Raw genomic sequence first — 17,620 nt, 5'->3', positions numbered from 1 at the left:
GCAGCCATCTTTAAATATGTAGTTGGGGCAATACCTTAAGGATGGTGGGGCCACATGACAGAAGGAACATGGGTCAAGACACCATGGAGCCACCATACAAGCTCTGACTACTTAGGTCAGACTGTTATGTGAGAGAAAGTTAAGCTTCTAGCATGTTTACACCTCTGTAATTTGGGGTCTCTGTAACAGCAACAGAACTCAATTCACAACTAATAAGGTTCCCCTCCATTTTTGCAGTCCAGGAATCCCCAGTTTAGTACATACAAGGTGGGGACTGCTAATCCAAACTAATTAGTTTGGTAAGGCCTTGAACACATCACTCTCAAGTTCTCTGGAATATAAGAGTACTTTTGTTGGTCAGCTACTTATCTCACAGAATCACATGATGTGCAGCTGGGAAAAAACCTCAGGAGATGAGTTCTCTGTTGTGGTAATTCATAAATGAGTATCTGCCAAATGCTTATATGCTCAGATGAAAACTAATATGTCAGAATAAAGTACTGTAGCTATAGTGCAACCATCTGATATCCGCCAAACAGAGAAGAGTGGTTCCTCAGCTCTAGTTTTTTTAACAAATATTTATTAAGCACCTACTGTGGTGTCAGGCCTTAGGGATATGATGATAAGCAAAATGGACTCAGGTTGTCTTCATAATGCTTACAGTCTAGCAGAGTAGACAAAATCATTACATAAATATATGTGTATATATTGTTATAAACTGTGATAAGTACTAAAATGGAAAGATACAGTGATACCCCAGGGAAATCTGTTGTCACTTTGATAGGAATAAAAACCTCAGGTACTCATGCAACACAGCTCTATAGATAGGTGACCAGAACAAGTGCCCTGAAGCCTCTACTGCGACAGGAGTCCATCCTATAATCTGGGGTTTACCTCTTTATCCTGTCATCATGGGATAACCTTGATCTATTCTGAATTTTTATATCCATTCAGATGTAGGAAAACCTACTAGGTACAGTTCTCTCTACAAATGTCTCTCTATAAAAAATGGCAATGGGGCAGTAGAGGTACCCAAGTTTTAGGATCTGATTAGACTGGGACTTGATGGGCTCCTAAGAAGCTACCAAACTTGCCCTGTTTCTTGCCTCACACTTCCTATATGGTAGTTTGACATCCTCACAAAGCACCACGTTCCATGGGCCTCCGATTTTCAAAGGCCAGGCCTAGTCAACGCTTTAAACACATGCACACAAAAGCATCATTGTTCATAGCTCAGAAAGACACTTGAGGGGAGACTTACCAAAATCAGCCAGTTTGAGCTCTCCCAGGTGACTGATGAGTAAGTTCTGAGGTTTCAGGTCCCTGTGAAGAACGTGTTGGTGGTGGATGTATGCCAGGCCCCGCAAAAGTTGAAACATGAAAAGCTGGAAGGAATGAACACCTTATCTAAGGAGATTTGAGCCACTATGTGTTGATTTCTCCTCTAAATCAAAAACAGTCATCTGAAAGAATATAGTAAAAGTGTTTCTTGAGAGGAAAAAAAAATTCACATTCAGAGAGGGGAAAAAAAAGACAAGGAAAGTCAAATAAGTAGACCATGCCCTAAACAAAGGGATTCTGCCTTTTCCTGACATCTCATTTCTTTGATACTGGAGGAATTACCCTTCCTTAAAAATCTAAAGGGAAACTTTGAAGTTTCCTTCGGAACTAGTTATTGATTTAGATGTGAAAGATTTAATTTTTTTTCCCACCGATGAACTTGGCATATAAGATCAAAGTTGACCTGGAAATGATATTCTAAGGTTTACAACTGCTTAAGTTTTCCAGGCTCTCTGATATGAAGCCCTTTTAAAAACATAACACAAGGAGACCAGACTAGGAAATATATCTTTAGATGGAATTAGGAAATAAAGGAACCATTACCTTTTAAACCTATTTTTAAGTCTGAAGTTCAAAGCTGAAAACAAGCTATATTGCAGCCATTTGACTAAAAGGAAGAAAGACCAAAAACAGGGAAAAAACAAAAACAAAAAAACAATAGACCAAAAAAGAAAAGAAAAGAAAGAGATTAAGGAATAAATAGTTGAAGAAATAAGAGGCAAAAATACATTCTGGGCCCAAATTTTTAAATGTTGCATGTGGTTATAAGGCATAGAAACCAAAGACATTATTAGGTTCCCACCAATGTAGACGCTTAAGGAAAAACAGAATGCTTAGGATTCCAATGTCTTTTGCTCTTTTCCAGTGCCACTGGCAATTGCGAATTGAAACACCAACATTAGTGTTTACAAAGACCTATGCCAACCGAGGACATGTTCTGGCAGTTTAGAAAAGAAAAGCCCAGCCCCAGCATTCCTGGAGACAGACGCACAATAGCAGATGCAGAGCTGTGCAGGTAAATCCATCACACTTTTTGCATCACATCCTGGAAACTGGGAACTTCAGAGACGCTGGCACGTTTACTAGCCTAGCAATGACTAGGAGACATTGGAGGCAAGCAGAGGGGCAGCTCGATCTGACCAAAGAGGCCTGGGGGGTTTGCCCACCATGGCACAGCTGTGTCTGTGTAGTTTCATGCAGGTCCTACATCAGGCTCAGGAGCCATTTAAGAATGTTAAAAATTTCCTGACACTCCAATGTTCACTGGTTCTATGAGTTTTCCTAGTGCTTTTCAATGTGAAAATACCGAGGAAAGTGGGAGCAACAGACAATTGAGGGAGAGAGACAGAAGGGAGGAAGGGGAAAACAACATTTATTGTATGCCTAGCGCCTTTCATAATCCTCAAAGTAATCCGTGAGGGAGATAACGCTTGTCCTTGGTTTACAGATAAGAAAAATAGGGCTCAAAGATACTTTAAAAACATGTCTAGAAACTGTCAGGGCCAAAACTCAAACTCAGACCAGCCTAACTCCACTACACCACTCTGAGAAACTGGCGAAAAGAAAATTAAAACTTGACAGGGAAAGGAAGAGGGAGCTGGCTGAGTCAGAGACAGAATTTCTTAGTGGGCCAGCCTGAAACGCCTTTCATGTTGGAGTACAGACTGCTCTCACTAATTAGTCACACCCGCCCTCACCTTCTTGCTCTTCAATCCCTTTCCTCCCGGGCTCCACATGAATGTCCACAAGCATTTGTAAATGGTAAAGCGCTGCAGTATTTATGTATGGTATTTTATTTTATTTATTTTTATTTTTTTAACATTTTATTTATTTTTGAGAGAGAGAGAGAGTGTGTGTGTGAGCCGAGAAGGGGCAGAGAGAGAGAGGGAGACACAGAATCCGAAGCAGGCCCCAGGCTCCAAGCTGCCAGCACAGAGCCTGACATGGGGCTCCAACTTACGAACTGTGAGATCATGACCTGAGCCGAAGTCAGGCGCCCAACTGACTGAGCCACTCAGGCACCCCACACATACGGTATTTTAGAGCCACACTTCTCAAAACTGCAGTCTGCCCTGACTAACCTCACCACTCACTCACTCTTGAATCCTTTGCAACCTGGATTCTTCCTTCACACCACCAAAGCACCATTAACAGAACTCAATCCCATGGTGTTTTCTCAGTCAACACCAACCCAGATCTCGGGTGATTCTTTCCAGAGAGACTTCCCATACCCCAGGGGTTCGTCCTGTTTCCAACACAGTGAGGCTCTTGGGGACAAGATAATTTCATTGGGCTAGTGCCACCTGGGCCAGAGTGAGCATTTTCACTGCTGCCCTGGCTATGGAGAACTCATCCCTACTCCCACTTGTTTTGATGGGAAAACTTTTTCCTTTGTGCTTCCACATACCCCTAATAAACCCCTCTATTTATTAGTGTATCCCTCACAAATCCACAAAATAGTCAAGTATGGTTTTCAATTGTATTCCTGGTATTAGTGACACTCCCAACCATGCCTTCCCTGAAATTGTCTTTTCCTTTGATTTCCATGAGAGTGTATTTTTCTGGATCCTCTACATTCCTAAAAGCTTCTTTCTTTTGTCTCTTGCTGTCCTGTTCCTCTTTCAACCCCTAAAGGCAAAAGTTCTATAATCAGTTCTTTTATCTTTGTGTATTTGCTCTTTGGGCTATCTACTCTCTTGTCTTTAACTACAAACTACATGTTCCAATTGCCCTCAAGTCTACATCTCCAGCGTCTATCTTCCTCTTGGGCACCAATCTCCTCTCCAATTGTTTTGCTGCTCATTTTCCTTTGGATTTCCACCTCAACTAGAAGCTCACTATGTCTAAAACAGGAATTCTCCTCCTCCTCCTCTTCAATCAACTTCTTCTATTTCTGTTAATAGAGCTATAATTCTTCTGGTCAATCAAGGAGATTATGTTAGAAACCCAGAGGCTAAGGCCTTTACCCTAGACTTCCTGAATCAGATGCCCAGGTCATTCATCTGCTCATTGAAGTTTGAGAAGCACTGGGCCAGCCCACATCAATGAACTCCTAATGAAATCCCCTACTCTTTAATCCATCCCACAGACCACAGTTACATAAATTTCCTTCTGATCATGTTATTCTCTCTCAATGCAAACCCCTTGAATGACTCTACTGTCTAAGAAATATAGTCCACATCTTAGAAAATAAGGTTCTCAACCACCTACCGAATCTATTTTTCCAGACTTACATATCCTCATTTTACTAATATATTCTCTATTTTGGGCCAATAGGACCAGAGATGCAGTACTCTGGAAAAGAATCTTAACCAAGAATCATTTTTAGCAATGGCAAAAACTGGTTCTATAACTTCAGGCAAAATATTTGTCTTATCAAACCTTGGATTCCAATTCTGCAAATTAAGAAAGTTAGAGCAGCCCAGAGTTTTTAAGGCTTTTTTTTCCTGCTGCAACTTACCATAAGAAATATGGTATGCAAGTATCCAGTACTTGCATTCATACATAGATATAAGCGCTGTTTCAAGTGGCACAAAAGTTGCACAAAATAATACTTATTCTTACTAGGTGTAACATACCCTAATATTTTCTATTCTTTTCTCACCTATTCTATTTCATTTTTTAAAATGCTTGTTGCTGATTGCCAAATTGATTTCATAACCCGCTAATGGGTCAAAACACAAAGACTGAAAAGTAATGTAGTTCATTTAACCCTAACAGTCCATGACTCTGGGATCCTCTTTCCTGAACACATCCTCTACTTCTCTGTTCTGTATCTTTGCTGAAAACATTCCTTCCTTCTGTGACATCTTCCCCTATTACAGACTCTTGAAATGCAATGTATCTTTTAATGTCTGCCTTAATACAAGCTCTTAAAATGAGAAGATATCTTTTATTTTTTTTGTACATCTACATGAAGCCTTATTTCTCACTCGGTATTATTCACAAATGTCCTGTAATAGTATTGGTGCATATTTCTTATCTCTTGTTTTTGGTTGTAAGGCCCCTGAGGGCAGGACTCATGTCTTCTTCATGGCTTTTTATCCTTCTAACCATTTAGCACAGTGCCTGGTATGAGAGTCACTCAAGCCTGAAAATATTCTATCTTTCTCACAGTTATTCTTTCTGTAAGCCTTCCTCTATCTAATCAACATCTCTAGTTCCTTGGCTCTTCTATTCTGTCCCTAGCTATCAGCAACCTGCCTATCTTCACTTCCTTCCCTCAGATTAGGCTCCTTTTAGAAGTCTCTGACCATCACTGTAACCTCTCTCTTGACAGTCTCCTCAACTCTCTTGCCCAACTATCTTTTTCTTTCATATGTCTGGCAAAACCCCAAGTCTGAATCACTCTAACAGTCTACTTTTTATATTCCTCTATTTGAATTGCTAAGCGCTGCCATTAAAAAGGAAATCCCATGATCATGAAGATAATTTAGTGGTTTTCATTCTCACTGTAGTCCTCAACACACTACTAGACATTCCTTCTTTTTGCCTAATTAGGTCTCTATCCCATTCTCCACCAGCTATCTTAAAATGTTTTCACTCTCCTCAACCCCTTGCCCTCAAATCTTCTTTTCCCCTTTGCTTGTAGGACTGGATGGGTCCCCTTACTATGAATTCTCATAGCGTTTCTAGTTAACATGGCCATCGCCCTTATCACTTTGCTTCTTATTGCCTATTTAAGTCCATATATCTTACCGGGTTTTAAGCTTATTGAAAGTAAGAAACACAACTTATTCATTATTGAAACCTCAAAACTTAATATAATATGAAGTACTCAATCATTCTTGAATGAATGAAGGAAAGAAGGAATATAAATATTAGTTAAATGAATGAATATGAATACATCATATACAAATTTCATATATGTTATATCAAGGACCAATTAATTAATTAATGCCAATAAAAACATTAGGGCATGAAAAGTATGAAATAAAAATGGTTTCTTTTTTTTTTTTTTTTAATTTTTTTTTTCAACGTTTATTTATTTTTGGGACAGAGAGAGACAGAGCATGAACGGGGGAGGGGCAGAGAGAGAGGGAGACACAGAATTGGAAACAGGCTCCAGGCTCTGAGCCATCAGCCCAGAGCCTGACGCGGGCTCGAACTCCCGGACCGCGAGATCGTGACCTGGTTGAAGTCGGACGCTTAACCGACTGCGCCACCCAGGCGCCCCTAAAAATGGTTTCTAAAGTTCATAACAGACATAGAATTACAGCTAGTTGAGAGTTTATTATTATTTCTATTCCAATGACTAGAAAATGGAATTTGGTCCCATTTATAATAGGATCTGATATAAGAGGCAAACAGATAACTAAATTAGACCTAACAAAGGTAGTTTGTTTGCTGATTCTATTGGGAAAATATAAGTACAACACTATCACAGACCACAGTAGTCTGCCACGAATAAGGTATTTATTTTATAATGTCTTAGCTTTACTTCTTTCCTTTTAATGCAATTCTTTTTCATTGGTGTATATTTTTAAAGACACATTTGCATGATGGCCATGACTAACAAGGTTAAGCTGCCTGGAAAATAGCTAGACATTGCTCTATATCTTGAGGGGCAACTCTTGAAAAAAACTTTTCTCTAGAATATCAATGATAGGCATCTTCTTACTTAGTATCATGAGACCTTGCTTTGTGATGACAGTCTGTTTCAAAATTCTTCTCCTGAATCCTGACCCTCAAAGTACTCACCCTGACATTGTGAGGATGAAGCCCTCCTGGGTGCTGAGACATGTACTGGGCCAGGTCTGTGTGCTACACAAAATGGTGGAGAGAGTAACATTAGTGGAGCTTGAACAGTGTCCTAAAGTAGACCATAGATTGGCTGTCGGAGGTATTATAAAGTTCAGAATTTTTGAGACTAAAGTACAAAAGATACATAACCAGGTTTCCTGAGACCTCACTATTAAGGTCAAACACAGGGTGTCTTTCTAAATGGCTTCTTACAAGGAAGCTTGTTTCTCATCACAAAAAGATGCTCATTTTAAATGACGGCCACTGAAGGCAGTGGAGCGGGCATGTCTCACTCTCCTTGGAGGCAAGTCAAGTATACATGCCCTATGATTTATTTCTGCTAATATCTGAATGTTTTTCCTTTCAAAAATATGAAAATGAGTTATTTTTAGTAAACTTGTATACAATTTTTAAAGACCTTGTGATTCATGTCTTTATTGTCAATGAAAAAATGTTGGATTCTGCTCAGATGGTAATTAAAAATAGATAAAAAATAAGTACAAAAGTTTTATTGAGGAGGCAAGCTCAAAGTGCTTATTTATTATTGTTGGTAAGGGGGGGAAAGACAATAAATACAGTGGGTAAAGAAGCAGGACTAAAGAAGGAGTGTAAGAACAATAAGCTCTGGCAATCATAATAATGAAAATTTCCATGACACTTTCCACATTGTAATGAAAGTTTTATCATGCCATAAAATATTAACAGATTCATTGTACAAGCACCAGGCTTTTCCCTCATGCTTTATAAAATGCTGGGGCAACTCACCATGTATTCAAAAACAAATGTCAGTGTCTCTTTGGTATGGATTATGTCGTGCAGAAGCACAATATTGGCATGTTTCAAACCCTTCAGGAGAGAAGCTAGAAAAAATTAAACAAAATATTAATTCAATCATTGATAATGAAAGTACTGCTTTAAAGATATCAAGCAGTATTTATTTTTTAAACATTTCAAATCAATCATTCTGATTTTTTTATTGCTGGGAAAAAATTCTCATGAAATAATATTAAAAATTACAAAGGACCTTCATCATTTGTCAAATGGCAAGCCACTGCATTTACATAACTTATTTTTCTTACAGGCTAGAGCAGTTGCAAAAAACTATATTTCCATTTATCTAATCAATTTCATCAAAGCACTCAGAGCACTTTGCAAATGCTTCCCTCTGGGAATCTTATCTCTGCTTCAGAGTTACAGGAGAGGAGGCCTGGAGAGATAAAGGCCATTGGAGGAGCAGGAAATGGAGTATTCTGCCTTCTAGAGTAGGACTTTGCAACATGTGACCATTTTCCAAAATTCAAAGTGTCACAGAGGGTCAGCAGGGCCCGTGGATGTGATTAGTGGAAGGCAGGGATAAGGGTATGGGATGAACATAATAGAGTGGAGAGGATTTCTTAAAGGCAGAATTGCCAACCTCTGTGGAAAGGAGAAAATGCAAACTTGAAAAGAGGACAGAGCCAATCTTGGGGAGCCCAGGGGAGTGGGAGTGGGTGAAGTTTGAGGACTGTCTCTTGCATCTTTAATAACAAATTATTATTAGGTCACTAAAGGCAATCACTTTTTTTTTTAATTTTTATTTATTTTTGAGACAGAGAGAGACAAAGCATGAACGGGGGAGGGTCGGAGAGAGGGAGACACAGAATCTGAAACAGGCTCCAGGCTCTGAGCTGTCAGCACAGAGCCCGACGTGGGGCACGGACCACGAGATCATGACCTGAGCCGAAGTCGGCTGCTTAACCGATAACCGACTGAGCCACCCAGGCGCCCCACTAAAGGCAATCTTAAAAGGGAGAAGTCAGCACAAAAGGCCAGTGAGTGGCTGGGAAGGAGTCTGAAAAGCTCTCTTTGGGAGCTTCAGGGATATGAATCCCCCGAGCTTCACAAGGGTGGAGACCAGAAAAGGCATGATAGGGAGATGATGAGTCTCAGTTCAGGACATCCCTGCATGAATAAATAGTGTCCTTAAGACTTACAGGAAAGGCAAAGTGAAGTATAAAAATTCAAATCAATGTTCTGCAGGGTATGCTTGTATGTCATGAATCTCCTTCACCAACTCTTCCCCAGAATTCCATAAGATTAAAACCAAACCCAAACACTACCTTCAAATTTTGGAACAAATTACTCCTCTCAGGAATCTTTCCTGTTGTAATGATCCTCTGCTATTTTGCCCTTCTGATAGCCATTTTCCTTTCTAGTGGGAATACCTCCACTTTCCTCTGGGGAAAAATCCCTCTGCCCCCTCAGTCCATGCTTTTCCGGTGGGGCTGACCCCATGGCTACCCACGACTGGGCATGTCCCCCAGGCCTGACCAATCAGAGGACAGTACCCTCTAGCCACAGTGATTGCTTCAGAGACAGGCACAAAACCCTACTTTGCTGGTGCCATCCAGAAAGAAGTGTTTTCTTTTCCACTGTGAGAAGAAGGCTGAGCTTGTAGGATTTCACCAGGAGCTGCTCTGGCCAGATTACCAACACCTGGTGAGAGCATGTCTGGGAATAAAACTAAGGCCGAGAAAAACAGTGTTGGGGATGGAGAGGCATGGATTCCTGGTGACGTCATCTACGCCCTGCTAGCGCATAGTTATCAGAACTATTAGCTGGTGACTTTCCTTCTTAACATCAGTTTGAGCTGGGAACCTTTAATCACCAAAGGAGCCCTATTATACCTGCTAATCTTACTTTGCTCTAATGACTAATACTCTACTTTTTGCTCCCCGAGTCTTTATGAGCTAAATTTATTATTTCATTTTTACAAACACATTGCTTTGTAAATGTAGTAAACAGTTTCACAGGCATTTGTTTGATGTCCCTACCCCCACCCAGCCTGAAGGCTACATGGAATGGAGGGAGTGACTTTTTCTCTCTTTTGGATGCAGCTGCACCACCTAGTACAACACTCAGCCAAGAGTAAGCACTTAATTTGTCAGATATATTTATTGAATGTCTTAACAGGGAACTGACTGTGGAGCCAGAGGCCTTAATGTGAATCCTGGCCTCATCACTTTCTATCTGAGTGAGCTCAGGAGAGTATCACACTCTTTATGAAAAAAAGATAATGCCTTTTCTGACTTGACTTCACAGGGTAGACATGAGGATGGAATCAGATGTTATGTGTGGAACCCTTGGAAAATATAAACCATCACATGGTTGCAAATTAGAATTAATATCCCAGCCATCAGTTTCTTCTGCCCTCCCTTTTACCTTGAATTCCACTAAACTCCCACTCCAAGATTAGTATCTTTAACTTTGGTTTATGTTATATTTCTGCTAGAGTTTTCAGCACCCTCCATATTTATAACAGTGACTTCTTACCATCAATTGAGAATGCTGTATTTTGTGTAATTTTTATTTATGAATTATGTTAATTTTCTCTTCCTGCACACACATATATACACACACATGCATTACAAAGCATGCACCAAAACTAGATTTTAAGGGAAATGGGTAAAGCTGAAATTGTTAAGATATTTTAATTTTATTTTTAATACAATTTTATTCTTACTTAAATTTGATCTTGTTAAAACTTGTGATGCTTATTTTTAAAATCATGGTGGTGATGGGGTGCCTGGGTGGCTCAGTCAGTTAAGTGTCTGACTTCAGCTCAGGTCATGATCTCACAGCTTGTGGGTTCGAGTCTCAAGTGAGGCTCTGTGCTGACAGCTCAGAGCCTGGAACCTGCTTCGGATTCTGTCTCCCTCTCTCTCTCTGCCCCTCCCCCACTCACACTCTGTCTCTGTCTCTCTCTCTCTCTCTCTCAAAAAGTAAATAAACATTAAAAAAATTTTTTTAAATAAAAAAATAAAATCATGGTGGTGTGTTTTCTTAATCATGATGGCTTCATACTATCAAGGAACAGTATCTACTTAGGATGAGGCTCACTGCTAACAATAGTGTGGTTATAAAATCTTTATTTTATATAGTTTTCTTGATAATTTCTGCTTTATAAGAGTAGGAAAAGTGTCAGTTTGACCACTTCTCTGTTGTTCACTTATATTTATATTATTAGTCTTATCTTCAATTCACAATTTCTTTGCAGAAATACTTTTAAACTCCTCTCAACTCTTTTTCTCATACCCTGATCCAATTCAGCAAATCTGTTGGCTATACCTTCATAACATGTCCAGAATCTCTCCCTTCTTGCCATCGCCTCTGCTATCATCCCAGGCCAAGTTATCATCATATCTTGGCTGAATTAGTGCAAACACCTTCTAGCTAGTCTCTCGCTGCATCCTCTCTCCCTTCCTGTAGTCTGTCATGCACAGAACAGCCAGCTACTGTGATCCTTCTTAGATTGAAGTCAAGGCATGTCTCTGCTCCAGTGGTCTCTCATCTCACTCAGAATAAGATACAAAAGACTTACAATGGCCTGTCCAGCCATTACCTCCTTGCCCTCATATTCCTATTCTTGCTCACTTGGCTCTAACACATTCGCCTCCTAAGTGTCCCTTGGACACTTCCAAACACATTTCCTCCCTGGGTCTTACAATTTTCCTTGTCTCTGCCTATAATCCTCTTATCCCATTGTCTGTGCATTTCTTCCCTTGCTTCCTTCAGGTCTCCACTCAAACCATACACACGAAGTCTAGGCTTCCATGACCCTTCTCCATGAAATAGCAGCCTCCCCACCCCAGACCTACCCTAGTGATCCTCTGTCCCTTTGCCCTGCTTTTTTTCTTCTCCACAGCACCTACTGCTTATTACACCAAACATACTACTATTTTCTTTCTTTCTTTCTTTCTTTCTTTCTTTCTTTCTTTCTTTCTTTCTTTTCTGTGGGGGAGAGGGGCAGAGAGAGAGAGAGAGAGAGAGAAGCCCAAGCAGCCTCCATGCTTAGCAAGAAGCCCAACTCGGGGCTCCATCCCATGATCCTGGTATCATGACCTTAGCTAAAATCAAGAGTGGGATGCTCAGTTGACTGAGTCACCCAGGTGCCCCTCTATTTTTGTTTTCTCTTCACCCTTAAGAATGTAAACTCCATTGAAAGTAGGGACTTCTGTCTTTTATGCTTATTGCTATATCTCTAGTGTCTAGAACAATCTTTGGTCTATTACAAACATCAAATAAATATTTACTATTGAATTAGTGTCACTAATAACCTAATGTCATTTCTATATCTATAATTGGTTGGCATAGGGTGTTTCTGTGAAATGCTTTCATTCCTTGTTTCTCTTCATTGTCTTCCTCATTAGATTATAAATGTTTGAGTGTTATTGCCATGTCTACTACAGCTTTTTTAACACCCCCGAACTACTGAAATACTTCTTTGGAAACTGTGGCTTTTGGTGAGTAATAATAGGCAATTTACGTGACACAGTAGATGATGTTTAAAGGATTTATCTCATGGTATTGTTTGGCCCATCTACCAAAGGGATCTAAAATGCTTACAGCTTCAGATGTGTGGGTCTCAAACCCAAGAAGAAAAGGTCTTTCTTCTAACTCCAAGCCTGCCTCATAAACTTCAGAGCAGGATATGGTGTGTTGTGCAGACTCACAAGCTGAGGGATACAAAAGCCACCTGAGAAGGGGAAAGATCCTTAAATCAGAGCATCCTGGTTCCTGTTAAAATTATTGTTTTTATAATTCACACATTCTCTGTGTTTCTTCAAAGAAAAGACACACAGATAAATTGGGGAGGCTTTAAAGCTCCAGAAAAGTGGAATCACAATGGAATTTCTTTGAGTCCTTTCAAAATACTTCCATGGTGATGATGATGATCATGATGATACCTCATTGAGCATTTACTACATGCCAGGCATTGTTGTAAGAATTCTGCATATATTAACTTGGTATGAGAACACTCAGAAAGCCAAAAAGAAAACCTGAAGAAAACAACAGAATCCCAAAGATCAGGAACAAATGAGCCATAACTGAACATTATTCAGCTCATTTACAAAATGCAAAGTATTTCTTTCTTTATTTTAAATGTCCAAAAGTAGATGACCAACTGGTTGAACATTAAATGGCATTTAATTTGATTCTCATATATGTAAGATATTTAATAATTAAAAAAAATGTTTTCATCTTGCAATGATATGAAAATATTTATTTTCTTGGTTTTGTTAATTTTATTGGGGGTTGTGGCTTAGTGAAGGTGTAGGAAAATTGATGCTTTCCAAGTGCAATGGGTCATGATGTTTTGATTTTACTCTGCTGTGTTCTGTTTTAGTTTGTGTAAAAGACGACGATGACAAGGAAAAACAAGGCTGGCCCTCAAAGTGCTAGGGCACATATATATGTAGTGAATAGCTGGCTGTGAGCTTTTGAAGGCATGGATTGTCCCTGTCCCTGTTTTTCTATCTCCTGCACCTAGCATAGGCCTGGCATGTGGCGCTCAATACGTGCTTGCAAATTAATGAAGACCAAACTGTTGTAATTGAGTTTATGTAGGAGTCAATAATGGAGCCAATTTCCATCCTCAGCCTCCACTGAGTATTGAATGAAAAAGAGTTTGTGGTTCCTGATGTTACATTTTTTCTGGCCTGGGTGTCACAAATCCAGTCAATGCGTTGAGTTATTCAAGAAAAGAAATCTAGATAAATTTAAATAAATGTTAAGACAAATGTTAGATAAATACTTATCTAATTTCTTTGGAATTGTAATCCAATCACATATCATCCTGACAATGTTTTGTAAAAATATAACTATACACATGTAAATGTGCTATGTCTGTGCTATGATTTGATTGCATTCAATGGAGGACTTCTTGTCAACCAGGCCTCCCACAATCTATTTGTAGTAACAGGCAACTGAGGAGTTCTTACTGGTATCCTCTACCACATTGCATGACCTTGGGAGGTTCCTTAGTCTATTTTTGGTTCAGTTTTCTTATATATGGACTGGGAATAATTACTTTATGTTTTCTTCACAAAATTTTTTTTAAATGTTTGTTTATTTTTAAGAAAGAGAGATACAGAGCATGGGTGGGGGAGGGGCAGAGAGAGGGCGACACAGAATCCCAAGCAGGCTCCAAGCTCTGAGCTGTCAGCACAGAGCCTGACGTGTGAGCTCGAACCCACGAACTGTGAGATCATGACCTGAGCCGAAGTTGGATGCTCAACTAACTGAGCCACCCAGGTGCCCCTGTAATGTTTTCTGTTAGAGAATGATAATGAAAGATTCTCAGCTAAAATTGTTTCTAACTTAAACATTGCAATTGCTGATGCTGTAGAGTACATGATAGAATCAGAATTGACAAATTTATAATATTATTTTCTTTAAAATATTTCTTCTGCATTTTGCTTAAGGTTTATACAAAATGTATCATAAAAACAGATTTCTATTTTTATTTTTACTTTTGCTAAAGGAGAAGTGCTTGAGTTACAGATTTCTAAATTTATCATAATAAAGTAGCATTAGAATAGAATAGATTCTAATATCTAACAATTCTGATTACTAGTTCTGAGGCTCGGACAAGTTACTTCAGACTCCTTCATCTGAACAACAAAAATAACATGCTTTACCTACTAGAGTTGATGTAAGTGTTTTTAAAAAAAAAAAAAAGGTAATGGGGGAAAGGAGGAGAAAAGATTATGTCATACATCTAGTCTTCAAAAAAGATTAGTTATATGACTGCTTCCTAAACAAATGCTGCTAAGAGAGTGAAAGTCCTGGGTTTGAACCGAAAGTTTCCATTTTTTTGAAAGATACTCAAAATAATGCACATTATTAAGACATTGATACACAGTTTCATAAAATTAGGGAATGTGTTCTTATATAAAAGCTTAAAATATTCACCTATTCAAATGAAAGTATCTTCTCCTAGTTGTAAAAATAAACATTTAAAATATAATTCCAGAGCCAATTATGGAAGATTTTTTCAAGTTGTTATAAAGGCAGCTGATCTTTTTAATTAGCAAAGGAATGAGGGTAGGGAACATGTCTATTTTGTGCACTACTATGTGTCTAGAAGCCAACAGAGTGCCTGGCCATAGTAGGTGGTCAATAAATATTTGTAGAATATTCATAGAGAGTGTACGGATTTTTGAATCAGAGAGATTTGGTTTGAAGCATGGCTATATGTTAGAATAATAGTAATATCTATCTCCAGAGATTGTTAAAAAGATTGGAAGAGGTAACATATGAAAAGTATCTGGCATGTGTATTAAGATATGTTTTCCTTCGTGTTGTTCATACTTTTGCTGATTTCATAATATTACATGTTAAGATCAAATAGTATTCCAAATGACCAGACTAATGAACCACCACATGTATTCTACTTATATATAAAGAGACCATGCATGTAGTAAAATTCTATTCAGTAAATCTTTGGCTGATATCCCATCAGAGCAGCCAAACTGTTCAGGAAAAGTAATTCCTGCTTCAAGGCTTTGAAAAAAAAATCTGCATTACTTGTTCAGTTTTTCTGCATGTGGCTTTCGGTTGCCTTTTTAGCTAGTGACCCAGGGTTTTAACTAATGAACTCCAGCTGTTCTTATTTTGCCTTCCATCCCTTCTCATTTAACCTCCTGTCTCCCTGGTCTCACATCCTTAAAGTTCTTACAGGAAAAATGGGACAGTGCCAAAGTTTTCAAATGAGGCCTCATCCCTTCTTGAGGGGAGAGGGCTTCTTTAACAAGGGCTTCTAGCTTTCTCAATGATGGAAAAAGAAACATTCATTGTTGGAAAATGGATGCCTAACAACCTCCAATGTGTCAAAAATCCTCTTGTGGTTTTTAATATTATACAAGCAAAGCGTTCAGTAAGGTAAGTCCATAAAACAAACCAAGAAAGTCCACAGCTGAATACTAAATGTAATTGCAAACACCTGTGAAGGAGAGGCAATTTCTTAGTAAATATGCAATAAAAGAAACATCTACCATACAGAACAATACAGATCCAGCTTTTCTGAACCATGCTGAGAACCATCTGTTAGCAAAACTGGCAAAATTTTTCATTGTTAAGTCAAATGTCAACCTGAAAAACTTGGCTGTGGGCAAAATCTGAGCAAGGCAGTCCTGAAGTAATAGGCAAGCTCAAACGCACAAAGACAACACCATGAAAATGCGGTGAAGCTGGGCCAGAGGCTCTCCCATTATATTGGTGACCTGGGGATTTCTATTATGTTCAGAAATACTATTCAACCTATCCACACAACTCCTTCTAAATCTGATCATACTTTCATGGGGACCACTAATAAGTACATTAGTAAATGCAGCTTCCATTATATTAAACACTTAAAACCACACTTTCCTCCAGAATGCACCTGATCCTACCAGGATGAATTCCCGGCTAACCTGACGGCCATTTGGCCCCTATACTCAAATTCAAAACAACATATTTCCCAGGGGCTCTAAAAGACTTTTGAAAATGGCATCAAATTCAGTTATAAACTCATTTTGTAAATTGCTTTTTCCATGCCTGTTTGCATAACCCATCCTTCCAAGCTCAGTTCAAAATCTACTGACTCCATTAGCCACACTGAGACTAACTGGTTCTCATATTAGTTTATGTCTCTTTTTAACCTCCATTATAACACTTGTAACCTGATTCATCTGCTCTGTTAAGACTGAAAATGACAGAGAGCAAAAATCAGGGCTTTTTCTTCTCATCCTTCATAATGCCCAGCAATATGGTGGGCATATAAGTATGTGTTTCATAAAGAAGGGAAAATAGTTAACGGGAGAAAGTAAAAGAGAAGAGACATTTCTTTTCTTTTTCTTCTTCTTCTTCTTCTTCTTCTTCTTCTTCTTCTTCTTTCTTCTTCTTCTTCTTCATCGTCATCTTTTTTTTTTTTTTTTTCTGAAATTGATAGCAATCCTATCATCATTAGATTTCAAATGGCTCATGTAGGGGCGCCTGGGTAGCTCGATCAGTTAAGAGTCCAATCTGAGCTCATGTCATGATCTCGTGCTTTATGGCTTTGAGCCCCACGTCAGGATCAGTGCTGACAGCTCAGAGCCTGAAGCCTGCTTCGGAGTCTGTGTCTCCCTCTCTCTCTGCCCCTCCCCTGCTCATGCTCTGTCTCTCTCTGTCTCAAAAATAAATAAAAACATTAAAAAAAGAATAAATCATAAAATGATAGTATAAATATGCTCCAAAAACTATAATGAACAATACGGTTGCAATTATTATTATTTTTTAATTTAAATTCAAGCTAGTTAACATACAGCGTAGTACTGGTTTCAGGAGTAGAATCCAGTGATTCATCACTTATATAAGTGCTCATCCCAACAAGTGCCCTCCTTAATGCCCATCACCCACTTAGCCCATCCCCCCCCAGTGCCCCTCCAACAATCCTCAGGTTTTTTTTTCTGTATTTAAGAGTCTCTCATGGTTTGCCTCCCTCTCTTTTTAACTTATTTTTCCTTCTCTTCCCCTATGCTCATCTGTTGTGTTTCTTAAATTTCACATTTGAGTGAAATCATGATATTTATCTTTCTCTGACTGACTTACTTCACCTAGCATAATATACTCTAGCTCCAACCATGTTGTTGCAAATGGCAAGATTGCATTCTTTTTGAATGTTGAGTAATATTCCATTGTGTGTAGATCTATATCTATATCTATATCTATATCTATATCTACACACATTCCATTG

The 17,620-nt window shown here is 38.8% G+C and overlaps 1 protein-coding gene across 3 annotated transcripts in view; it reads right to left on the bottom strand.

Annotated features, from left to right (window-relative positions):
- The window catches only part of CDK15 (cyclin dependent kinase 15), an 81,667-nt gene that overhangs the window by 55,122 nt on the left and 8,925 nt on the right, over positions 1 to 17,620 (bottom strand). For all 3 annotated transcript variants that reach the window (XM_019838489.2, XM_019838488.3, XM_006935476.4), the window contains exons 5-7: positions 7,849 to 7,943; positions 7,042 to 7,104; positions 1,262 to 1,385 (exon numbers count right to left, since the gene is read on the bottom strand). In XM_019838489.2, the coding sequence (XP_019694048.1) occupies positions 1,262 to 1,385; positions 7,042 to 7,104; positions 7,849 to 7,943 (282 nt within the window). The remainder of the gene's footprint in view (positions 1 to 1,261; positions 1,386 to 7,041; positions 7,105 to 7,848; positions 7,944 to 17,620) is intronic.

Source organism: Felis catus, chromosome C1, assembly GCF_018350175.1.
Source record: "Felis catus isolate Fca126 chromosome C1, F.catus_Fca126_mat1.0, whole genome shotgun sequence".
Taxonomy (NCBI): domain Eukaryota; kingdom Metazoa; phylum Chordata; class Mammalia; order Carnivora; family Felidae; genus Felis; species Felis catus.
This window is presented reverse-complemented; position numbering and strand designations above follow the sequence as displayed.